The sequence below is a fragment of the Argentina silus genome, assembly GCF_951799395.1.
Source record: "Argentina silus genome assembly, chromosome: 5".
Classification (NCBI taxonomy): Eukaryota; Metazoa; Chordata; class Actinopteri; order Argentiniformes; family Argentinidae; genus Argentina; species Argentina silus.
In genome coordinates this window covers 15215755-15242362 of record NC_139659.1, presented here as the reverse complement: position 1 = coordinate 15242362, position 26608 = coordinate 15215755, and the positions used below count along the sequence as shown (strand labels likewise).

General features: G+C 40.7%; 1 protein-coding gene across 1 annotated transcript; it reads right to left on the bottom strand.

Annotated features, from left to right (window-relative positions):
* Positions 1–114: 114 nt before the first annotated feature.
* On the bottom strand, positions 115–26557 carry man2a1 (mannosidase, alpha, class 2A, member 1). Its single transcript, XM_083670285.1, has 22 exons — positions 26097–26557; positions 23164–23427; positions 21547–21691; positions 19654–19825; positions 17196–17323; positions 16834–17007; positions 14797–14983; positions 13835–14012; positions 13364–13569; positions 11016–11201; positions 10780–10894; positions 10158–10225; positions 9761–9926; positions 9306–9536; positions 8902–9024; positions 8556–8670; positions 5977–6110; positions 4659–4800; positions 4329–4462; positions 4002–4193; positions 3212–3325; positions 115–2519 (listed from the first exon to the last, which is right to left on the bottom strand). The coding sequence occupies exons 1-22, from the start codon at positions 26232–26234 to the stop codon at positions 2367–2369; spliced, it is 3465 nt and encodes a 1154-aa protein (XP_083526411.1). The 5' UTR covers positions 26235–26557; the 3' UTR covers positions 115–2366.
* Between the last annotated feature and the right edge of the window lie 51 nt (positions 26558–26608).

The following is a 26608-nucleotide window of genomic DNA, read 5'->3' as shown; positions in this document are numbered from 1 at the left end:
ACAGAATGTTTTACCATGATGATTGTACTGTATCCGTCATTGTTTTTGGGGTAAACGTGTATACATAACAAATGCTAAATTAGTTTTCAGAATTCAGAAATGTAATGAAGAAACTTGAGATTCATCCTTTTTTATTCACTCTCTCTATAATTATATTATATCACATTTACAGAAAGATAGAAAATTTGATACAATGTAACAGTCAATGAGCCACATTTTAAAAAGAGAACATTTGCACATACCACCCTCCCCTGATGCGGATGTTTAAAGATAATGCTTTAGCTTAATTTACTTCAATTAAAAGTGTATTGTTGCTCAAATATCCTTGATTGATTTGATTTGAATGAATCCCACACCACCAACATGTCTTGGTGATTAAGAACAACATAATGTACTGTTCATGTATCAGATAATCATATTATATGATTAACACTTTAACTAGCTTGACATTCATTGACATTCATACATCCAATACATAAAGAATTTCCACATTCATATACATTGTCATTTATACAAAAAACATTCCAAAAATTATAGCAACTTATGTCCCATGATTCCTTCTACAGAGCACCTCACACTAATACATAGTGAAGGTGCATTTCTTCAACCACCCCAGTGGCTAGGCATGCGGCTGTATCACACTAAATTACAATGACACGTTAATCTCAAACAACCCAAGCAATGCAACATACATTTGTAAACATCGAAACCAAACGGTTTCCGTAGAACTTCACAAAGGTGTTAAAAGCAGTAACTTGAAACCCATAGCATAATGTTTAAAATGGCTCAGTCAGGGTATCAGTTAAAAGCTTCGGACACTACTACCCAAAATCACGATCCCAAAAAAAGAAAACAGATGGGGGTATGAAATGGTATTACTTAAACAGGTGTAAGCTTTTGGCCATTTCAACATACTTAATCTCAGGTACAGCAAGAACTGTATGTCTAAATACAGTATCTAAAAGGTATCCTTTGAAACAAAACTTAAAGGTGAATATTAGCCTGATCTGAAGAGGGAACTGCTGCATAATATGTTGTAAAAGGTGGAGCAGTTGCATAGTTTGATATCTATTGTAGGTAGGCTATGTGATGGACACATCTATATTACTGTATATGGTATGACTGTCCTAATGTATCTTTATGCTTTTACAAGTAAAGCGGCCCAACTGCCGTTGGCTGAAGTGAGCCCATTGAAAAAGGTTTCTCTTCTTCATCAGTAGACAGACGGTGAAAATAAAACATATCATATTTTTGATAGATGTGTGAATCAAAACAAGGGATCACTAAAATACATATGAAGGTCTCAATAACAGACCCATATCAGCTGCAGTCATTTTGCATTTGATTGCAAATGGGAAGGGACATTAAACTCCAACCAGAATAGAAAGATATGTACATTACATAGGGTTCTCTTTACAAAATTTAAAAATAAGGCACATTTTTGCTCTTTGGAACAATAAAAACAGTATCTCACCTGCAATCAACAATATCTCACATTTACATTTTTGACCATTGTCTTAAAATATTCAAATTTTATATTCAAATCAGCCTTGGCATCTTATTTAGGCACACCAAGGACATGGAGCACTATCCATTATGATTGAAGCCACACCTTGGACAAATCACATTGTACTAGCTCATATTATATAAAATAGAACACATATTCATGGAAAGGAAACGGAACAGGAAGTCATGTCATCTCAGTGAGTTCAAGTGGAAATGCAACGCAGCGTTTGCATACGTACATAACCTGAGACTGCAGGATAAGGATACTGACTGTACTTAAACTATTTCATATTGCACTTAATAATGAAGCTTAAAGGGGCAATCTTGGATTCAAACAAGTTTTTAGTAAACAGCTCAGGGATGGAGCTGGAGAAATGTGACCACTCTCAAATTCATAGACGGAGCTATGGATGGCAAGCACTGACCATCCATCAAAATGATAGTTTTAACCCTGTTTTGAAGCTTGTTTACAATGTCATTGTTTACAAACAATGGAGTAAAACAAGCTTATACTTTGGGTTCTGATGGGGTAAGACAGTTGAACTAAACTCATATAATATGTGATATTCTTCAATAATCAATGGCTAAATATCACTCATCTAAAAGTAAAACAATGGATGTACTGTACCAATCCAAGATTGCCCCTTTAAGGAAGTTCCATTTCCTACTACTCCCGCCCTCCTTCTATCCCTCCCTCCCTGCTTCCGTCTGTTCCATGGTTGAAGGCTGTGGCATCCAGGCTGTGGCATCCAGGCTGTGGCATCCAGGCTTTTGCACAGTCCTGCTGACAATGTTTCGGCTCAGGAACAGAGAGAGGATGTAGGGAATGTGCCTGTGAGTAGACAGGCTCTGGCCAGAGCTCATCTAAGCTGTACGCGGTATGTGCTGATCTCCATTGGTTTAAGGCTGATTTCCTCTTGGCTCGGCCCTGCCTCAGATGTGTGCATCAGAGACAGAGAGACTGGGGTGATGCTCTGGAATTTCAGTTCTGCAAACAGCTTCTCGCTGTGAATCTACAGTATGAGAAAACCAAACCAAGCACACAATGATGTTCCTGTACCAGCATATTTACAAAAAACAAAACAGTCACACTTCACATTGTGTTGTTTTTATACCTCTGTAATACTACCTCTGTAATAGTAATGTGCACACTTTGTAACATAGTAACTTAGTCATTGCTTTCTAATTCTGCCACCTGCTTGGCAGATAATGAATTATCTTTTCCTTTTAGAAGCCATTCATATAACTGGATACTTAACTGTGGCATATTAGGGCTAAGTGAGTGCCCTGTACTCTCTACCCATTTTTTAATTAACACACTTTCACTCTCGGACATACAATAACAGCCAGCCTTCTTTCTCAGAGAGAAAGAGAGAGAGAGATGAAAGAGCATTCGCTTCAATTGATTATGTTGCATTGTAATACTTGTCATGTCATCAGAAAAGGAGGAAATAGAATGAAAAGAGGTATTTCCTTCCTCACAGCACTTTTCCTGTGGCGCATCACATGACTGCTGACTATGCTCTCCTTTACGGATGGGAAAGTTCAAATCTGTTCAAAGACCTTCTTGAATAAAGACCAATCATGTGCAACCCTTGCTTCAACCTCAATGTTGTTCCATTTCGATGTGCATGTGTGTGGGGTGGGGTTTACCTTCCCCTGTGTGGGTTGGGGTTTACCATCCCCTGTGTGGGTTGGGGCTTACCTTCCCCTGTGTGGTGGCACACAGTAGTCCTGTGTTCCGATTGGACAGTCGACAGTCAAAGCCTTTTCTGTGCAGAATCAAAGCAGCCTGGTCTGACGGGCCGCCCGCTTCCTCCTGTAGGGCCAGAGTGAGAGGCTTCAGGACCCATAAATACACCACTGTCCCCCCCCCCCCTCAGCCTCAACACTGGACACATTATAGAGCCCTCTCTTTCACAGTTCAGCTGCATCTCCACATCTCCACAACCATTTTCAAGGAGGGTGTTCCAGAACAAGGTTACTACAGTTCAGCCCAGCACAATGAGTACAAGTCAATTTCATCCCCAGAAGTGTTTCTTTTACCACCACAGTTCCTGACTCAATAAATGAGAGATGCCACTATGCATAATTGATTAGTAGTAGCAGTGGTATCATGTGGGTACATCGTACAAAGACATCCCTTCAAGCAGATCATATTTCCTCAATTGGTTTGTACTGCAAGTCAAATGGAATGTCCTGAGTGTCTTTTACAGTCCGTAATTGAGCTAATTGGTTTGCAGAGTCACTGCACCCTGTGAAACAATGAAATAGATCTTTGACATCAAAGGTAGTACTATCATCAGAGTCAATGGGCAAGGCAACAACAGACGAAACAAGCTGAAAAATGAAAATGAATGCATGCAGTGAACACAATCAGAAATGAGCTTAGTGACGACCAGAGGTGAGAAATGACAATGACAACATGGTACGTAGTGACAAGTGGTACGTAGTTATGCATAGTACTAATCAACTCAGAAAGCCTGTGGTCTTACCTTGGACTGGATGGTGCGGAGGTTGACCACATGGAAGTCGCAGGGCAGCGATGAGGCCAGTGGGGTGAAGGTTGACAGGGGCAGGGAGCCGGCCTCCGGGCTGACAGCCATGGGGATGGCTGGGTGGTTCAGATACACTGACGACACGTGACTCAGCAGGGAAGGGTAGCTTAACGCCGTGGGTTTCTCCCCCTGCAAAACAAAGATGGCAGAGACAAAACTCAAGGACATTTTTCAGTTCTCCATTACAGACAAATAGCCACAAACTAATTTGATATATGACAGATTATCTTTAGTGTGGGTTTATGAGTAGATCTGTATAAATACCTCGTCTGTCTGGCCTCTCCTCTCCAGCAGTAAGCGGAATGAGTTGGCGGTGATTTTGTTGTCCAGGACTCCCTGGCCCAACCCACGGTTGTCATCCTGGTTGAGCCGCCGGTCCATGATGACCTCCAATTGACCTGAAGGGGATCGGTCAAAGGTCCGCTTAGAAATGTTAGATTCATTGCCTTCTATTCATCACATATGAAAATGACCTATATTGGAAAGGTCTACTATCAGTGCTAGCCACGAACCAGCACAGCCAAATCCTGTCCTTTTTTCATATAGTGTTGACAAAGTGGTTGACTAGTAAACAAGTACAGGACATGCACTCACCACTCTTAAGGCTAGCGACGCCTAAGGACTGTGCGGTGAGCAGGGTCAGTCTAGTGCTGGCGTCCTGGATGTAGGCCATACTGGTCATGGGGTAGACGTTAGCCTGGAGGGGCAGCTTGGCCATCCTCTTCCTAGGCTGAATCTGCCCAGACATTCACATACAACACAATGGTGATGTTGATACATGCTGTATAGTATACAGTGTATACTGTGAGAAACACGTGAGAGCAGACCAGTAGGTCTGTTGAAAGGGATCTTTATCTCAAATGGGTTGTTGTTTTTTAATTTGCATCAGGCAAAGCATTTCAGAGAAAGAGTATTTCATCTCTGATGGCAGTAAATCCCTGTTAATCCCTACAAGCAAAGTCAGACAACAGAAAATTAGCAAATTGAGATCTTGAAAGAAACTGCTTATTTTTAGAATGATGGCAGCAGCATGTCTAATTGGCACTGACGCTCGCTCCATCACTGATCTCTTTAAATATCAAACATGACTAATCTTAATCTGCAATTTGGCTTTTGTTTTAAAACATTACATCCAAGATTCAAAATGGATGAAGTCCATGAAGTCATTTTAGGAGCTAAAATGGCTAATCTACTATATCCCTTCAGCCAGTTTCTGTGTGCATTTGATTTTTGAAGCTAATACTATGTAAGAGTCCATTGTATCATACTTAATTGCGTGTGTCATAGTATTGGATGTCTCTCTTGTACATCTCTCATAGTTACCTCTAGTTGGGAAACAATAGAAGTAGCATTCCTCCTCTAGAAATGTGTTACAGAAGCGGGTGTACAGTGGAGTTCTTACTCTCTACACACACTATGTTTAGTGTAATTAGATACAGTAGACAAGGACCCAATAGTACATTCTGTGACAATTCAATTCAAATTCAAATGCTCCAGGTTTTGTAAGGTTGCTTCTTTCAATGGATGCTCTTGTATGCCATGTGTATTCTTATCTGAGCTTTTGTCAATGCCATCTTACGACACCCTCTTTCAGGTACAATGTCAGGGGTTACATTTCTTTTGTAAGTGTCTTTTTTTCATTTTTTAATTATTGTGTATAAGAGCTCTGAAGAGCAGCTAAAAAGCTACAGAGGAATACAATTTCAATGGACTACTGTAGCCCATCATCAATCTGCTTTCTAAAGGCAAAAACACATTAGGAACAGCTCTCTGTCCAATAGATACTTGTCTACACAATTCTATCTATCTCTCTTCTGTGTACCAAGCAAATGAACATTATTTTATTTCATGGTCAAAGAGCAGAGCAAGCCCTGAGCAGAGAGAGAAAGAGGGAGAGAGATCCGGGGTGTACCTGGAACCCGTTGAGGTCTGTGAAGAATCGATCCTTGCTGTCCAGATCTGATGTTAACCTCATAGCAATTTCACGGTTGAACTCGCCTCTTATATCCACAGAGTTACAGATCTCCACAGCCTGGCCCTCGATGCCTGAGAGAGAGAGGGGGGGGGGGGGGGGAGAGAGAGTCTCACAGAGTTACAGATCTCCACAGCCTGGCCCTCGACGCCTGAGAGAGAGAGGGGGGGGGGGGGGGGGAGAGAGAGTCTCACAGAGTTACAGATCTCCACAGCCTGGCCCTCGACGCCTGAGAGAGAGAGGGGGGGGGGGGGGGGGGGGGGGAGAGTCTCACAGAGGCTGTTCTGAACACCCACTATGCTGGAGTCTTGCTCACAATGTAACACAGGCTCAAGAATCAGGATGAACAATTTAAAAATACATTTCTTAAAAATGATATCCAAAACTGTTTGGTCCTAACTGTATTTTTAAACTTGAAATATTTTAATTTACACTCAACTGAATCTCGTTCTCAGTAATGACATAGATTAAAAAGTAAAAGTTTTCTTTGGCTTGATTTGAGGTATTAATTAGTTTTTACTACAGTGGGTCTGAAGGGGGAAAACTTCAATACTGCCCCTATCTTCATTTGACCCTTCTCCCGATGGGACAAATGGCTATGAGCTCTCTGGGGTGTCAAACTGAATTCCTTGCAAACAGCTCCTAATTTAAATACTTTAGTCTATATAACAGAGGTAAAGGGACAAATTAATTCTCTCTTCTTTGTTCTGTGTGTCGGTTTCCTCATGAGGTGTGAGTAGCATTGACCTGTGGTCATCTCTCTATCTCTTTGTCTCTCTCTCCCTACTCTCTCTCTCTCTCTCTCTCTCTCTCTCTCTCTATCTATCTATCATTTGACATTGAGAGTAGAATGTAACATGTTCCTATTTAGTATTTGCCTTGTAATAATTATATGTATAACTATACAGTATTATTAAAGCCTCATTTGATTCATTAAATTTTTACCATTCTTGCACTAAAACAGCACAAACTCAACAATTATTTGTTTTGCACAGTGATAATTACATTACTTGGAGTCAGATCATTAATATTAGATATGCTAAGCTATTAATGAAATATAGCCAACTTTCTTTGCCATACCTTCACATGGAACTGCCATCTCTGGTCTAGTTTTACAAATACAGTAATCCCTTTTATGGTAATATACTGTACATAATCCTTTTTTGGGAATACATTTTATAGTACATGATGGTTTCATATCATAGCTAACTTAATTAATCCACAGGGGTAAAGACTCCTGTTTAACTAATTTGCCCCTGTTTTTGAAATTAGGCAAATAAAAACAGGACAAAGAAAATGGTCTGCAATTGAGCCGTTGCACATCTATGACTGAAATAAGCCCAGTGTAACTTTATCATCAAATGGGTAAATTACAAATGAGTGAACCTGCAGCCCTATATCTTACTATATCCTTTACCCCCCCTCTTCCAACCTGCCCCCAGGTCCTGAACATGGAGGAAAATGAAACCATTTCTCTCCATCTTATCGAGGAAGCAGCATGGGTGAGGTCAATCAGAGCCTGTTCTCCTGTGGAATGACATGAGAGGAACTGTGCCCTCAGGTCTCTTTCTCCTGGCTGACATGACAATAACTTGCTCCTCCTCTCCCAGCACGCAAACCTACTGTCCTCTACTCTGTATGAAAGCAAACCGTTCAACTGAATTACACAAAATCATCTCTCTCTCTCATCTCTCTAACAGCCTAACTAAACCAGTCTTACTACAGATTCTCTGCTGACAGATGTGAAGATTAAAAAACAGGGTTTTGATCTTCTACTATTTTGCCACTAAACATACAGAAATATCGGTAACACTGTACATTAAGGTCAACTTTTTAAAGGGTTTATAATTAGTTAATAAATCACTTATAACCAGTCAGAGGTTTTCTCCATAAGTACACAGGAGAGAAGAGTACTCACGTGGTCTACTATATACCCAAACCAGCTAAGAGCACTAACCACACATCGGTGAACGCAGAGAAGGGGTAAGTAGTGGATAGATATAGATATAGATTTTATAGACAAATAAAATCTGGGAACCTTCACGGTGGACATGTTTAAATGTGTTCACAAGGATTTCAAGGACCATGGTTCAAAAAACATGGTGACAGCTGTACTGTACGTTGGGAGATCATTGTACTGTATGTAAAGATGTTTAGTGCCAGTTTAGTGCCAGCTGAATCATCCCCATAATTAAGGAAATAACTTTACCAACTGTGCAATTTAAACTAATGAGTTATAACTGTTTGTAAATTGTTTATAATTGAATAATAAACTGGTTATAAGTGATTTATGAACTAATTATGAAACCTTTACAAATGTTACCTTAATGTAAAGTATTACTGAAATGTCTAAGAATTTTGTAATATTTGGGGTCCTATATTTCTGACCCTGATAACCACGCTAACCAAAGTCTTGTGCTTTTACAACTGCTTGCTGTAGATGTGACTGTAGTAATACTGATGTTGTACAGGTCAATTATGAATAAGCATGTTACCATACAGTAATAGCTGGTCCTTACCTTGAATGTGATAGAGACGCAGAGTGTGAGTCACATGATCAAGGGTAGTGGTGATTTCAGAGAACACAGACCCTGTGGTTACCCTTATTAGAGGAGAGTGCCTGGGAGAATACATCTGGGGGAAACAGAGAAATCAATGACAATCAAATCATTCATAACATCATCTTCTTCCATCCTCTGCAAATCGTATCTTCTTCAGAGAGTTGGGACATAACTCAGAGGGGAAGAGAGCTGAGAGAGCAACACTATTGTAATGGATGAAAATCTCTTCACAGGTTTCCAGCAGCCTTAATAATACACATTGACAGAGGATCATAAATCATGTTTAATAAAGTTGTCAGGTTACCTTAGCCCCCCCATCAGGCAGAAACAAGTAGGCTCCGCTTTTATCCCTGTTGCTGGTCGTTCCGTACCACGTAAACTCCACCTTAATCTGGTGCTCTGAGCCGTCCTCTTTCAGTTTCAATCTCTAAAGGAGTCAGAGGCAGACCAACATCAACACTTTAACACTTACAGTACATACATCGTCAACATGACAGCGCATTGACAATGTTACATCAATGATGACACAGAACAGATCACTTACAGAACAGTTATAAGCTCTAAACTGAATATATGATGTGTTGGCAGTCTAGCCTTGTGTGATGTGTCACTGTACTCCTTGTTGTATCATATTGTATGATAGCCTAGTGATGGGTTGTAGGTAAAGGGTCATGGACGAGAGCCCCTTAGTTGCATTGCAGTGTTTACCTCCATCAGGCCCGTTGTAGGGGAGCTCCAGACCTGGAGGTGGGGGTTCTGTATGCTGAGGGGAGACGAGGGGTCCTGGGGGATGTTGACGGTGAAGTGCTCCACGTTGACCGCCAGCTCGCTGCCCTGTCTGAGGAGGACATACTGGGCCTTCTCTGCCAGGCCTTTCACTGCCTCGCTCAGCTGGAACACCCCCAGACCCAGCGCTGGCACCTGTGCCACGAACGACAACTACCCAGAGAAAAAAACAAAAACCCATCTGAGATAGAGCTTATGTTGAAACTTAACTATTAAGTTTCAAGAGTTAACTTATAACTTTTATCTTTCACTTTCAACTGGTAATCAATCAGTAACCGGTCTCAAGTCTGCTGAAAAGATGGTTGTTTTGCTTGTTTCTGCATGAACTTAGTGTTCATGCATTCTTCATGCAAACAGAACAATATAGACAGCTCTACCTGGAAGGCCTCTTTGGAAGCTGTGGTGGAGTCTTCCCAGACAGCGCTGACCTGGGCAGGGACAGGATGACCGTGGACCGTGACCACACGTACATGGGGTGTGTTGACATACACGGTCACCACTGAGGAGCGGTCCTGCTCCGTAGGGTTATAGATGACTAAAGACCTGCAGGGAGTGACCACACCTCAGGTCAAGTTACAGCAAACCAGGTCAAACCACAACATACTGTACTAAGACGAAAGACGGTAAAAATGTAATAAAGAGTCTTATATTAGGTTTACATTATTTATTTATTTTTAAATCTAAGCGAGCCATAATCTCCTGTAAATAGACTGTGTAGGGAGATATGGTTGTTATGCAGAATGGTGAGAACAGAGTCTCTGGGAGTGATTTTACCTTTGCTTGGCACTTATCTCAAGAACAGTCTTCCGAGGCAGGGCATCTTGAGCAGGCTGGATATCATCCTAAAAAAAAAAGCATGGAATTGAGTTGATTTGCAAAAGAACATTAATATGGTGGAGCACAACCAATACCTAACCCTTGAGTTCTTCTTTGAGACTCTTTCAAAAATATATTTAATTCTGTTTTTTTTTTTTTTTTTAAGTTTTCTTTAATTGAGTGGCTATTTAAACATCTAAGGCTCTTTCATTCACTTAGAAATACAAGTCTCATTAGGTTTGGATGAGTGAGACACATAGCAATATTCTTTTATCTACTGTAGCAAAACAGGGAAATGTAAAAGGTTATATTGCTCTGAAAATGTATGTTGACTTCAAGCCCAAGCAATTTGCATATTAAAATCCACCAGTGTGTCTCCTTGAGGGACTTTGCCTAAGGTAAAAGTGGTAAACACTTCAAAGGTAGTGCACACTCTGAGTTCTCATACCCTCCTGCACCACCATCAATTGTCTGCCTTTGAAAATCAGTATGCTCATCTAAATGTGCATATACTGTGCACAAGCTAACACTCTTTTTACCCTCAACACTGAAATTAAACACAACCATCTCCATCACTCACCATTTGTAGGAAGGCCTTTGAGGGATTGTAACTGTACGCACTTTTATCCTTCAACACCAGCCAGTGGGCAGAGTTGACCATCACTTTTTTCAAATTCAAAATGGAATGAAACAACCTGAGGAGAAAACCGTCCTGAGTTAATACATTACCAAGCAATAAGCACTGAGTCTAAAAAGATTCATTTTCATTTGTTGAATCCAATATCACATAAAAGACAAAGAGAGGGGGATGGCTACCTGGTGCCGTAGTCCACCACGACCCAGTCCTTCCCGGTCCCTGTGATGGCATCGTGGTGCTGGAACAGACCCAGGTTCCGTCTGGCCTCAGTCAGTAGTCTGTAATTCTCTAAGGCTGGGAAATCATTCAACTTACCAGACTTCTTAATATCAGCCAAGGTGAGCGAGTACAGAATCTCTGCAGCCCTGGAGGAGATGGAGAGAGGGAATGTTTACCTCACATTTCTCATCCCTTTCTACCCTCCGACGCAATGCAAAGACAGACATAGTGCACTCATTTCAGTCAATTCATTGACATTCAGTGGCCAAGGGCTAAATCACTCCAAGTTGACCACAGTTGGAAATCCCCAGTATTTTTGATTGCAATCCAAATCTCTGCTTTTATTTTTGAACCCATTTAACCTCCAGCTGCAGCAACAATATATGAGCTGCTCCACTCACAAAAAAACTATGGATCTTATAGAGCTCCAGTCTGGCGCACACTGCTAGCTACTGTCAGGGGAATCTGACAATCTAGGTTTAAAACACATCTCTAGCAAATTCCCTAAGTAGTCCGTCTTTGATTTCTATAACTTTCTTTATTTTGCATACCTTTATCATGCTTTAAATTAATCTGTTCTGTCCTTTGGATTTGTTTGTCTGATTTATCTGTTTTGAATGTTGTTTAGAAGCATAATGTTGGAGCAACACATCATGTTTATTGGTAGTAGCTGTACGTAAATCATGTGTTTTACATATATTCATATATTTTCCAAATCCTCTAGGGATAATGTTACACTACCATCACCTATTTCAGGAGCTATGTGGACTCATATACAGCTGACCCAAATGCACCGTGTGTAAAAAGCCTAAACCCTTGCCGTCTCTCCCAGAGACAGACAAATATTTTCAGAAAGAAAAACAATGACCTTGAAAAAAAACCCATCTTTCTTTCAAAGTAATGATGAGCATAGCCAGACACACCACATACTGTGCACAGTCTGATTTACAACTTGAAAGCAGCCAGAATGCCAAGAGTGATAACACAACTGGGTTCTGATTAACTATCTCCTTCCCTCTATTTAGACACCATCAAAATTCAAGTATGATGTTTGAAAACAATTCCAGAGTACATATTATGTTGTTGTATTGATCCATAAAGTTGAATCATTCAAGAATACCGCTTGATACTGTAGGTAGGTGAATAACCCTGGATTTGAGTGGGACTGATTCCGCATCATTTCTCTGCTCTGAATGCAATGGTGGAGGTGTAGGGTTGATGTGAGGGTCTGAGGGGCATCTATAATGAGCAGGGTGTCTGTGGGGCTCCACAGCGAGCAGCCTCTCTGCAGTGCAGAGGTGGAGGGACCCCAGAGCTGAGGGCCAGAGCCTGCCTGTGTGCTAGGCTACAGCCTGCAGAGACTGGGGGACTGCGGTGGGGAGAAGACACTCATTACTGCTCTACTGGGTCCGCTCCAACACTCCCTTTCTCTCTCTCTCAGCCATCTCTGCGTGTGCTCCTTCCTGCACTGACCACTTTGGCTGTCTCTCACCAGGCAGCCTGTAAGATTGGACCCTTATCTCGAAAGACAAAAACAAAGGAAATCGATATGTGCTGAGAACAGACTTTTTAATACCATGACTGCTGCAGGCTTTCATCCTGTACCAGGGTAAATGAACCGAGTGGCCAGAGGTTTGGGTTCTAATACTGTAAGTATCCTCAGGTATTCCTAATAATAAGACTATCCTGTCTGTAGAGGTCTAGAAAATACTTAAAACCAATTAAAGACATGATTAATCTAATCCACTCTGCAGCATACAATGCACAGCATTACATGGATATAACGGGTGGGAGGAAATGGTTATTTCATTTTCACATTAGAATCACTGTGCTAGTCCAAAAATAAACAGAGAATAATAATTACATCTTAACAGAAAATGATGACAAAGGCCTGATTAAAATAATACACTTGTTTTCATATTTGATTTGAATTTGCATCATAATGACAATGATATTTTTTTGTGTCAAGTAGGATTTTGATAATGTATGCAATAAATAATTCAAGCTAAGTTTATTCAGTCCAAAGTGTTTGCCACTGGTGAAGAAAAAGGGAATGACACTGACTCTGTTTAAATCATTTAACTACATGGTCATTACCAATCAATGTACCTGAATCCAATATACTTTGTTGAATACCATTTGTACAAATAATTCCCATTTCTTTACTGCATCCAATATCATCATCAAGTAGATGTCATTTATGGCTTTATTCCCTTCCTGGGTGGGATGGGTAGCTTTCTACGTCCATTGTGCACGCATCCATGCATGATGTGAACTCAAAAGGGGTCTATAATGACTGTATGCCTACCTGAGGTGTGACTCCAGCACGCGGTCCAGGCGTTTGTAGAAGGGTCGTGAGGTGAAGTAGCCGCTCCAGTAGTGGTCATCTCTGTCTGCGTAGGTGAAGAAGTCTCCGCTCAACACAGGTAGAGAGGGGCCCGGGCCTGGGCTACCAGGCTCCGCGGCTGACTTACGAACAGCAGCAAAGTACTCTGAGATAGTGCCAAACTGGGCCTGCAACAGAACATAAACATCTGATTAAAGAAGCTAGCATCATGGCAGTGATTGTGAGGCAAATCTTATAATTGATACTGTAATCAGACATTGTGATTTCTGGACACCAACATATTTCAGTTTAACAGCAAGGACTCCAATGACACACACCATTAAGAACCTTTAAGCCCAAGCACCCTCAAAAGGAAATAAATAAACCAACAAAACTTAAATGTACAGTAAAACATGAGTACATTTCTGACTAAAATTAGTCTCTACTACAGACCTTGACATGCAGTTCTGGATGGGAGTTCATGTAATCAAACAGCTTCTGATAGTTCTGGAACTGTTGATCCCATTCCAAGGCCTCAGTGTAGCGAAAGTCATCCCCTAGAGGAGCCAGCACCACCTTTGTCCGGAACAGTTTGGATTTCTTCCTGTACTGGTCCAGCAACATCTGAACCCTGTTGGTGGAGGTGAGGAAGGGAGCGGACATCATGACACACTATACCAGACAAATATATTTTTGGCTATGCTAGAACAGATGCTACAGCAAGTTCTAATAGTATTATCATAAGACTTCTCCAAAGAGCTAAAATGTACTGTTATTTTTGTTTGTATACTGTATCTTCTTTGATACGTAGTATTAAAAGATACTTCAGTATTTTCTATATGTTCCTTTTCTCCTGATGCTGAAGTACTGCCAGTGTGCATCTGCCTCCCTCTCCGCTTCTCTATCTGTTGTGGCCATGTTGTGTAACTAGGGGCCAGTGGCGAATACTGGCAAACAAGTTAATCTTGGATTTGCTACTACTGTCGGATAGTCCAGTGATCAGAGCCCTCCAAAATAGAAAGCGAGAGATCTGAAATGGCTGTTACCAAAACAGTGGCTTTAATGTCTTATCTCATATCCACAAAGACTTTGATCCTTGTTGACAGTACACCATAACACCATCGACAAACTCAGAGAGAACGTGGCCTGGCTTAAGCAATCACATAGCACTCCATAGCTTTCCAATCTTGGTCTTGGTGACACAAAGGGCATGCAGGCTTTTGTTCTAGCCCAGTACTGACACACCTGATTCAACTAATCATGGGCTTGATGATTAGTTGATGAGTGCAATCAGATGTGTTAGTATTAGGCTGGAGCAGAAGCCTGCACACCCAAAGAGTAGGACTGAAGAACACTGACAAACAGTAGAACACCCAAACCCTGTGTGCTGCCAGAGGTGGCCAATGATCAGTCACCTCTGCTGTATGTTCCCTTCAGTGATTGGCTGAGGTGGGACCCTCCAGGGGCAGCTGACCCGCCCCCCAGCCAGTCTCTTGAAGTCAAACTGGCAGCAGATCTTGGGGTCAGGACCACACGTGTGGGGCACGTCGTAACTGTAGAAGGGCATCATGTGGGTCAGGATGTCTGTGCTGGAATCTGGGTCTGGACACACGGAACACACAGCATGCATTGAATTAAAATAGGCTAATTTGAAAGAGACTGAGTGTGAATGCAATATCAGTTATCGACAGAATCACAGACTTGAAACAGAAACTAATGGCTGGTTGTCTAAGACCAGTGATGACTGGGAGACATCATTTGGTCAGCAACATTGGGAGACATCATTTGATCTGGTGTTGATTCTGGTTCACTGTAGCCTAGTGAAATGAAATCTTATTTGTCCAGCAGTGGAAAGGCCAGTTTCCTGTATTAGAGTGCACTGTCATTTCCCATATAGATTTTAAAACCATACACTCGATTATACCCCAGGATGTCTCAAAACGATAGCGCAGAGAGGTTTTTCCAATCGCTACATAAATGTTGCTTTTCCTTGACATGTATTTTGTTATTGAGAGAGGATATCATTTGTGCAAGTGAGCAGCATAGAATAAAGTAATTCAATTTGGGGGGGAAATACACTGTTTCTAATCTTTCAGAATGTAGTTCAGAGACTGAAGACAAATGCCCTGATTCAATCAATTGTGGATGGGGGTTTCCAGGATGACACAAAAACATGATTCTTCTTTGAAAGAAATAATGAATGTGTGGATTCATGTCCTCAACAAAACAATTTCTATAGCGTGAAACTGAAAATGTAATGCTTGTTTTCTTGGGGACCTTAGCTATCCAATTAGGGGGATAGACCCCTCTGGCCTTCCTGGGAGAACCGCACCAAATGGACAAACAAATCAGCTTTATTCATTCTGGCATGAGCTTAAAATTCAGCTCTTCAACACTGAGAGAAACATAAAAGGAATACAAAGCTGTTTTTTATATATATATATATAAAAAAAAGAAAAAAAAGAATGCAGACTGATCTCTTACCATAGAATGTTATTAAATAGAAATTAAGAAAATAAATGTATGGCATAATAAAAATTGTTCTTGGACGGTCTCTGGCATTGAAAACAGTTTTGGCATCTGTCTACCAAGTCAGAGCAATAATGAGTACTGTATCATTTAGCTTGGGGATTGAATAATCACCCGTTTTTGGACGGAGCATCTGGTGGGCTGGCTCCTCCAACAAGGCTGGGGATACATGATGATGCACCCACTAACTTACCAACAAAGCCAGTTCTGTTACCAACTGCTCACACACACACACACACACACACACACACACACACACACACACACACACACACACACACACACACACACAGACACACAGACACACAGACACACAGACACACAGACACACAGACACACATACACACATACACACATACACACATACACATACACACACTGCAGATGGTTCAAGGAAAATGATTAATTATTATGCCTTATTTGACCTCCACATGTCGCCCCATTCTAGTCATGAGGCGGTGGTCATACTGTGCATTGTTCTAATCAGCAGGGTCATCACATGTAATATTGGTGGGATATCAGTGATTGGGACCTCGTCCCCTTAACGCACAAGCATGTCTACAACAAGCACAATGTAAGCATTTAGAGAGCATTGTTGTGCATCTGATACACGTGTAATTATCTATAGACATGAGTAATCCCTACACAGAAGGCCTTAGAGGCTACATGCTGCAGCAGATGCTCCTGTCCCTTATCCTATTGATGTTGCACAAGCTGCCAGGAGTTCACAACACCACATCAACCCATTACCAGCATCTGTTAGGCAAATATGTCAAACACAAATTCAACTGAAACCATGTTGTCTTAGTTCAGTCTAGAGAAAAGGTCAGAATACTGTCTGACGCTCTGGGAAAAGGTTATGGGGTTACACCATAGCTGTATGGACCCAGCCTTAGACAGCCAGTGCTACTGTGCATACTTGCCCCAGTTCTGTCTCCAGTAGAACTCCAGGGACTTCTGACTGGCAAAGTGTTTCTTCACCGAGTAGTGTACCCTCTGGATGAGCATGTTGGACAGGCCAGCCTGTTTCAGCAGGTAGGCCTGAGTAGGAGAGTGTCCGAAGGGGTCGACAGCCCAGCCTGTCCTGGGTTTCACTCCTACAGGAGGGGGCAAGGGTCAAATGGACAGGTCCATGTTTTAATTTAATACATGTGTAAACAACTGAAGAAACAAAAAAATCTCTGATTGCCGAATTGAGTCAGCTGTGATAAACCGATATACTGAAAAACTACATTTGCTTACTCTATCTAACTGCCATCCATGACAAAACTTGTAATGTACTTACCCAAATTTCTCTCTAACCACTGGTGCCCCTCGATTAACTGATCAATTAATGCAAAGTAGTGTGTGTTGGCTTCATCAGGCATCACCCACCCTCCAGTAGCAATCTCCAGCTGGTTGAGCTCTATCAGACTAAACATACAGAAACATGGACAGTCAGATTCTCAGTGAACTGAAGACCCTTTTATAGCTCAAAATCAAATCAAAATGAACATGGATTAAAGCAAAGCAATCCCAAAACCCTACAATGTTATGAATTCATGAGTTTTGTTTGGTGTTGCCTATTGGATTCATAACTCAAGTTGCATCAGACACCAACTCATGTGTGGCGGTCATAGAGAAGACTGCTTCCCCTCTGATGCTGTTTAATTATCTTATCTTACTCCTAGGAGTAAAATCAAATACCTGAGGAGATATACCTATTTCTTATCAGGACAGAAAACCTCTTGCACTGATTGCGAGTCAGCATCTTCCCACTATTGTGGAGTACATTTCAATTGCAGACTTCCACAATGCGTCCCTCTCGAGACCCATAATAAGAGCAATTGCAGCAAAACAAAGTACGCCAACTCAGCACCTCTTTAATAGAAACTTGAAATTGCTCATCATTTCTTTCCTCAGAAATATGGTATTTTCTGGGGTATCTGGGATCAATCACTGCATTTTCTTTCTGTTGTTGTATTATGGGGAAGCTATGTGTGTCTCCATCCAGGCGTAGGTACCTTGACAGCAGGTGCTGTCCTTACTAAACAACATTGCATTGAAACGAGGATAGATGCAGCCATCTTATACAGTAGTGCTACAGAAATACACTTCTAAATGTGTTTTCAATTCAAAGGTGTGCCCTTGAGAATAAACTAAGTTGTTTGTTTGAATTTCTCAAGCTATACTTCTTCATGTAACAGGGAGAATGCAATCATTAAGCGCTAGACCTTGAATTTGCTGACATAAAAACATATAAATGAGAAACACATATTCTTAAAAAGAATGGATCTAGTTTGCATTGAACTCCCTGCACATCAAATCAATAGTGAATAAATATTAGTGTTGGATTTCTCATCCCGCTCCATCCTTCACCTAAGGCTGTTTTCGCTTGTGCTCCTAATTGGAATTCTAACCTGCAGCTGGAATGTTTATTGCATTTCATACAGAGTTGGCGAGTCTTCCTTAGGCAAGCAACATACCAGTTGACTAGTAGTGAGCATGACAAATACACAGCATTTGTTACACTCTCTTTGCTTTTGGGGCTGTTTTCTAAACAGAAGGGCCCTCTGCCACCCTCTGTGTCCCCTCCGGTTAACGCCTGGCTTTTGGAGCCATTACCTCCTCAAGACCCTGTTGCTTGCCTACCGGGCAGCAAAGGGAACAGCCCCTCCCTACTTGCAAGCAATGGTCAGCCCTCAAACCCCTGCCCAATCACTCCGCTCTTCCACCTCGGCTGGCCGCCTGGCACCGCCGCCTCTCCGTGGATGCAGCAGTCGCACTACTCGGTCACGGCTTTTCACTGTCCTGGTGCCCCGCTGGTGGAATGAGCTTCCCACTGCTGTCAGAACTACAGAGTCACTATCTATCTTCTGCCGTAGATTGAAGACCCATCTCTTCAGGCAACATCTTAACTGTCCCTCCTAGAGACCCATTCATCCCCACTACCCCCCCCTGTACAGTTTCTCTACTGTAAATGAATGAATAAACAAAATATTATAATAATATATATATATATATATATATATATATATATATATATATATATATATATATATATATATATATATATATATATATATATATATATATATATATATATATATATGTGGTAATTCTTCCTTCTTCTAGCATTGTCACTGCCAACGGCCCCTGGTCCTAACATAGATTACTTTTTCTTATGATGACTCATGGATAGATGATTCATTTACTTAGACAAATGTATTTGTTGTAAGTCGCTTTGGATAAAGGCATGTGCTAAATGCCAAAAATGTAATGTAAAAAGGCTGACAGTGTCAACAGAAAATAGATAGTCCATATGCCTCTCACAAGCAATTGATTTTATGACCTGAGACCATTTGGAGTAAGTTTGGCTTGTAAAAGCAATTCAAACCAATTAACTCTGACTACTGACAGAGAATCGTTGCACTGTAGACGGCGATGCCGCCATTGATTTGTTGGACATTACTGGAGTCTAGAGTTGTGGTGTTGAGTTAATTACTCAACAAAATGTCTTTGCTTCTAATTTCATTGCATTTTTTATAATCTACAAAATGGATATCATGCTAGCCCTTAAGCTAGGCATAACAGTGCTTTAATTAAAATGTGAATAGCAGAGAGAGTTTCTGAATCTAATTGCAAATCCACAGAGCCATTAGCTTCCATGCTCACAGAAGGCAACCCAGATCAACCAACACAATAACAGAATCTATAAACTATCTAGATTTAATTTTGTGCTAAAATCATAGACAATAACTAACCTCTTGACAGCATCCCTCTTCTGGTCATCTATGGTGTCCCACCATTTAGAGAAGTAGGAGATCTCTGACCAGATCATCTTCCTCCTGACGTCCTCATGGAGTTTCACCACCATGTTATTTAATATGTGTTGAGTCTGGTCCCGATAGTAATTATCAAATGTCTTAAGCCATCCTGAAACACACACAAATATGAAAACATGGTCCAGTAAATATACCACAGCTGTTGACAGCATAATGAACTGCATATTTCCAGAAACCTATTGAAAATTGGAAAATGGCATAGTTTTTTCTGTTGCATGATAAAGTAAACTGGATTATCCAGCGAAGCAAATGAGAACTTTTTATGTAGGGTTTATGGGCAATTTCGAGCAATTTCTGATCCAAGAGCATCACATACTGTATCAGTCAGGGATGCCAGCTGAAATTCCATGACAACTACACACACCCTCCAGGTACCCTAGATCTGAGTTAAAGTTTTATAATATGTCCATGCAGAGAATATTCTACAATGCTTTCAAGCATGTTATGTCACCAATGCAGTAAAATGGGTCTGGGTGGGGGACATGGCCCCCTGCTCAGTGTCCTGAAAGGGTTAACCACTTTCACAGGAGCAAAGTAGTGGTTTTCATGACGTGGCATCCTTCCTCTTTAACTCATTCCGTTTAGGGTTAGGGATAGTTTAACTCGTTTAGTACCGAGGGTGAATAAAGTCGCCCATATTGTCAACATTCTAGAATGCCACGGATGACTTTATTCACCAAAAATGCATAAATGATTATGCTTCATTTTGTAGCCAAGTATTGTTGCTAGGTATATACCACATAAAACACTTGGCACTCTAGGTGGTGAGTGTTCTGGAATTTTTGATTAGTGAGTTAACCGGAAGACACAGCTCAGGTTGCTCAGGTTGCTCAGGTTGCTCAGGTTGCTGAGAGACACACTCAACCTCAGCAGGGACAAAGAGCAGTGGCCATGGCAGCACCTGGGGATAGTAAGCGCTGCGAGTGTGCATACAAGTGAGAAATGCAGAGGGCGGGGCCAGGGAACCTACACTACACTACACTGTAAACACTCATCACCTGCTATGGAGCCTGTCCAGAATGTCCATGGCTTCATGTCATACTGAAACACACTTTTCAGATGTTATTTGTTTTGTGACAAATATACCATTGAAAAATTCATGACAACAGACACCCTCCATTCATTGTTTCTATTGGCCATTTCAAAGAATGATAGAGCATAGATCGATCCTTGGATAGCTACCAGAGAGCCTCTACTATTAAGTACTGTATATAAGTACAACAATAATCTAACGGTCCAAAGCGATAGGATAGTTTACTAGACTTTCCTCATTGTCACTCATAAAGGCCACACCTCACACATCTTAATGATGTCTATTGTGGTCTAATGCCTGTCAGAAAACCAGTTTAGCCAGCGAGGAACGAAATATGTTTCCTGCAGCTGCCTACGCCTTGTTTCCTTCTTATAAGTGGAAAAAACAAAAGAGTTTGAGTTCCTGGATAGACATTTTGAGTTATGTTAGTTACGGTAGTTACAGTAGTTGATATCCAGAATATTTACCTTTAATGTCCTTCACAAACTTTTAAGACTTATGGTTAGGTCCCATTTCCACTTAAATAATAATAAAATAATAAATAATAATAATTTTTAAAAATCCTACATATGTTAAAACAATGTTGTTACTTAAGTAATTACAGTTGTACAGCTTCCCTAGTGTCACTAAGTCAGACTCTCCATTAATGAGAGAGATGAGATTCTGGGTTCCGAGATTAATGTTACCCAATATTCAATGTTTGAATATGTTTAAAACGTATGTGGACAGGCATTAGAATCAATGACATGGAATTGCTTCTGAAGTTTTGTCGTGCTTACCAGGGTCATTATGTGAGTGGGGTACAACAAAGACTTGCAGTGGCTCACTGTCCCACTCATTCTCCTGGTACGTGATATCAAAGCCTTGTTTCCACACTCCCCCATCAGGGTTGTCAAAGGTCAGGAGGTCATAGACGTCCAGCAACTAAAAAGGGAAAAGAAGCACTTGAGCTGTTTCTCTCTCAAAGGAACAATAGGATATTCTTACAATAGGATACTATACCACCGTGAAAAAGGCAAACTTACACTGTCTGAGGTATATTTGTATATTTCACCTGTTAATTTAAGTATTTGAGTATTGCACAACATGACCGCATACAGTAGTTACCACAATTCTCCACTATGTTTCACTGCTGTAAAAAATATATAATTGACCAGGCACATGAAAAACTGCATATAAAACTGTTCTGGGAATCTGTACAAACAGTCACATCTGTGATATCAGCAGGTCAGAATGCTAATGAGAAATCTAACCGCTAATGCAACAGAGACCAGCTGAGTTTTGTATGGGGATCCACGACAACTAAAATCTCTCTTTTATATGTTTGCCAGTGATAAAATGTTGGAATTACTGGAATTTGATCGAGAGAGAAAAAGATGTACAAATTTGTGGATGTGAATTGACTGTAATGGTACATGAAGTAGCAAAACCATGATTTTAGTAATAGGGATGGATAAGATAATTGTTAGTGTTTCTTTGAGTTCTTTGAGTCAATTAGTTTAATAATAGTTTTTTATTGTTAACTTTCCTTTACTCTGTGTCTTTAAGGACATGAACCATGTTTAGTTTTTGTTAGTATGATAAACATTCTTGGGTATAGAGTGACCTAATCAGGGACAAAAGTGCACAGACTCTCCCTTTTCAGACTCCCCCTCTGGGAATGTTTTCAAGTCATTCAATTCAAACTGCAGCCTTCTCCATAACAGAAGCAGTCTTCTAACTCGACTCAATGCTTTTTCGACGGATACCTCTACACAATACCTTACTGGAACTGTACGTGAATGACAAGTTAGGTGACGAGTAATAATACAATCAGTAATACAACCAAAATTCATTAAGATGATTTATACCACGGCTTTGTTGAATACTCGATTATGATTGGTCAAGAGGATGTCAATTCTTTTTCTATAAATGCACACGTAGTGCCAGTAATAGCTTCCATGCCATTCCCAAATGACTGGGCTCAACATTGAAGTGGAGCTCAGCTATGTTGAATAGATTAACTTATGATGCTAATATCAGATCAACTTAGCAGTGCTAATTAAATAGAGATTGTAACAAAACTGCAAATAGAGGAATAACTAGACTACTGCAATAAAGGGAGGGTAAAATGTGCCAGTATGTACTCAACTCATTTTCAGGCAACACACTCATCCAGGTAGCGTTGTCAGCAGGTGCATGGGAGACCATTTTTGGTTATAACCCTATTTACATTACCACCAACACACATAGCATGTGTCTGTTCTTGAAAAATAAATGAGACATTCATTTTTAAGACCTTTTAAGGCCTATTTTCAGCTTGCAATGTAATCCTAATGAGTCAAAAATGTTGTACCACCATCAATGAATACCTGACGTATTTGAATTAGGCTAAATGTTTTTTATTGAGGTCTTACCTGAACACCATCTGCTGGTTTTGAGAACTCCCTTGCGGCAAACTGGCAGTCCTCAGAATCGATTGGGAGAACCAATGGAGGGGATGGAAGCAGTTCTTGGTAGGACCTTTGGCTGAGGTTTCCTGCCTCGGGACCCCCTCTGCCATCCTTGACCGACTCCTTCAGGTTGATCACAGAGTCTCTGATGTTGGCTATGATCTCATTGTTCTCTGCCAGAAGTCTCTCTAAACGGTCAATCTTATCCTGCAGGACTGACAGCTGGCCCTGTCAAAGGAGGAAGGAAGAGATGTAACAAGTGGACTAGCAAGATATGCAAACTTCAACAGCTAGGCCTAAGCCTCCATTGCATTGGCAATAATCACTTGATTTACTCTTGGTAGAAACACTCTTGTTTTCTCTTGATACTGTAAGTCATGCAGGGTACTCTTGTAAAGCAAACCTGCCCAATGTTAGACATGTTTATAACATATATGTAAGATTACTAGTCCAACTACAGTGTTTGCATTGGGATTTTGTATCCAAAAAATATTTTTGCAGTCTCCACTCCACAGTGATGTCATTCAGAGAGGTTTTAAATTATTGGTCTCTCTGACAGCCCCACTTACAAAACAATGTGCAGAATTAACTGCTAACCTGTACCACAACTATCTCTCCTGACTCAGGCAATGCTATATGCTAGAATATCTGTCTTGTAGTCAAGAACAGAAAAAATGCAATGCCTGGGGTGGTTTAGTACCATAGCCTTCAGTGCACATATATGCCCATGTTGGCAGGGTTCGAATCCAGTCAATACCCTCTCCTCCTTACTTTCCTGTCTTTCTCTACTGCTTCTATCCAATAAAAACTGAAAAATACAAGAGTGGAATTACCACACTTCAAAAAAAGAATAAAAAAATGCAATAGCTTTAAAGTACAGGCCTGGAAGGCCATTTCTCCGGCTTAAGTGCAGGTGAATGAGTTTGACATTGCACTTGAGGAAGTCATGTCTTGTGTTCAGAGGCATCAGGACGATAACTTATCAACACCAACTGTCTGTGCTGACTGCTGTAGACATGCATATCTGATCTACTACAGTGCTGCTTGAAAGTTTGTGAACCCTACAGGGATAGTCATTATTTTTGTATAAAATATTAAAATGAACTTATAACATCTTTATCTAAACCCCAATCCGTAATAAACACATTCTAAATAAAGGACACAAACAAAAAAATATTATATGTTTTCATTGTTTATTTAACAAAAACTCAGATTTCATGTGTGCAAAAATATGTGAACGTCTTCAGTCAATAGCTTGTGGCACCTCCATTAGCAGCGATAACTTGGGCGTAAAGTCTTATCAATCACTAATCAATCTCTGACATCTGTTTTGAGGGATTTGTGCCCACTCCTCCTTACAGAACTCAGCCAATTGAGTGAGGTTTGAGGGGTGTCTGGCATGAACTGCCCGCTTCAGTTCCTGCCACAGCATCTTGATTGGATTTAGGTCAGAACTTTGACTTGGCCAATCCAAAACATAAATCTTCTTTCTCCTGAGCCATTCTTTGGTAGATTTGCTTGAATGCTTTGGGTCGTCTTGTTGGATGATCCATTTTCAGCCCAGCTTTAGCTCCTTGACTGATGGCTTGATGTTCTGTTCAAGAATCTCCTGGTATACCTCAGAATTCATGGTTCCCTTAATGATGTGGAGTCGTCCAGGTCCAGAGGAGGAAAAGCAGCCCCACATCTTGACATTCCCACCACCATGCTTGACTGCTGGGATATGTTTATTTGGTTTTGATTGTGACCAAAAAGGTCAATTTTGGACTCATCTGTCCAGAGAACAGACTTCCAGAAACCTTCAGGCTTGTCCAGGTGGTCTCTGGCAAAGTTAAGACGGGCAGTTTGGTTCTTTTTTGACAGCAGAGGCTTCTTCCTAGCAACCCTCCCATGAATGCCATTTCAATTCAGTGTTCTTCATATTCTTGAAGCATGCACAGTTACCTGAGATGCAGCAAGGGACGTCAGCAAATCTCTAAAATGTTATGTTTGGGTTGGCTATTACCTGATTTATTATTTTCTTGTGGCTCTTGGGGAAATTTTGGAAGGGCGTCCACTTCTAGGCCGAGTTGCTGTCATGTTAAATGCTCTCCATTTGTAAATTATTTGCCTCACAGTGGACTGATGGAGCTCAAATCTTGTTGAGATGATTTTATAACCTTCCCCAGACTAATGTGCTCTCACTACCCTCTTCCTGATGTCGTCTGAGATCTCTCTCTTGGGAGTTCCGCCCAAACTCTTTCCTAAAGATCTCTCCTTTGATTGGTTCATTTGGTGCCCAATTACTTACCCACCTGATTTGACTTACCTACTTGATTTAACCAATGCAACTTGGGGTTCACTTATTTTTGCACCTGCACTAATTTCTTCATAATTTAGTTTTTCTACGCATGATTTCCTCTAAACCAACATATGGAATAATGGTAAATGGTAAATATAAACCTGTTATGTCAGATAAAAAAGACTGGTTCTGATTAAATAAAGATTATAAATGATTAAATAAAGATTATTATAAAATCTATAATTGCACAAGAGGTTCACATACTTTCGAGCAACACTGTATATCTTTCCAAACAGAAGCTAAAACTGAAGTGCAACTGTCTTACAGTTGGCGACATATTGTATGCCCGTTTGCATGAACAGTGACGTTGTAACATTGTAGCAACAGCACTATCAAAATGTTCTTTCGCGAATGGCTACAAAATATGAGTAAGTAATGGTAACAAAAATAGCTGTAGGAATGACATTCGAGGAATAATGCGCTATTTCTAACCTGTGTCGACAAAATGCAATGATAAACCATATCTACTGAAGTGTGCAATATTTTCGATATTATCTGCAAAAAAGTGCGAGAAGGATTACTAAATCAAATTAGAAATAAATGCATAAAAACTTACATTTTGAAATCTGTCCCCTCCATTGCTTGGAGTTTTGGTATGGTCTAATTGTAGGTGATCCAGCATCAGGTACAACGAGAAGACCACTATACAAAATATGGCACTACCAAAAACTGTGAATTGCCGGCTAAGTTTCATTATGTACAATCGTATAGGCTAAACACACGCAGGTAAACACTAAATTGAGCACTGAATGACCACAATGTAGCCTACGTCTGAAATGTCATGTAGACCAGCCGGGGATGTTTCATGTCTTGACTCCGCGGAGAGGATCGGAACAAAATGTTAAGCTATTTTAAAAACTGTTAAAAAGTAGTATACTTTCTTCTTCAGTGTGTTATAACGAAATTGTTCTATGTACAGTACACTTTTAAAAGCTGTTTCTGTGTCAGCCAAAGGTAGGCTAAACCACAGACTGTATTACCGTTAACGAAGTTTCAATATGAAAGACTTGTGTGATTCAGCAGATCATGTTGGCCAATGCCATCGACCCCGTCTCCTTCCTGTATTTG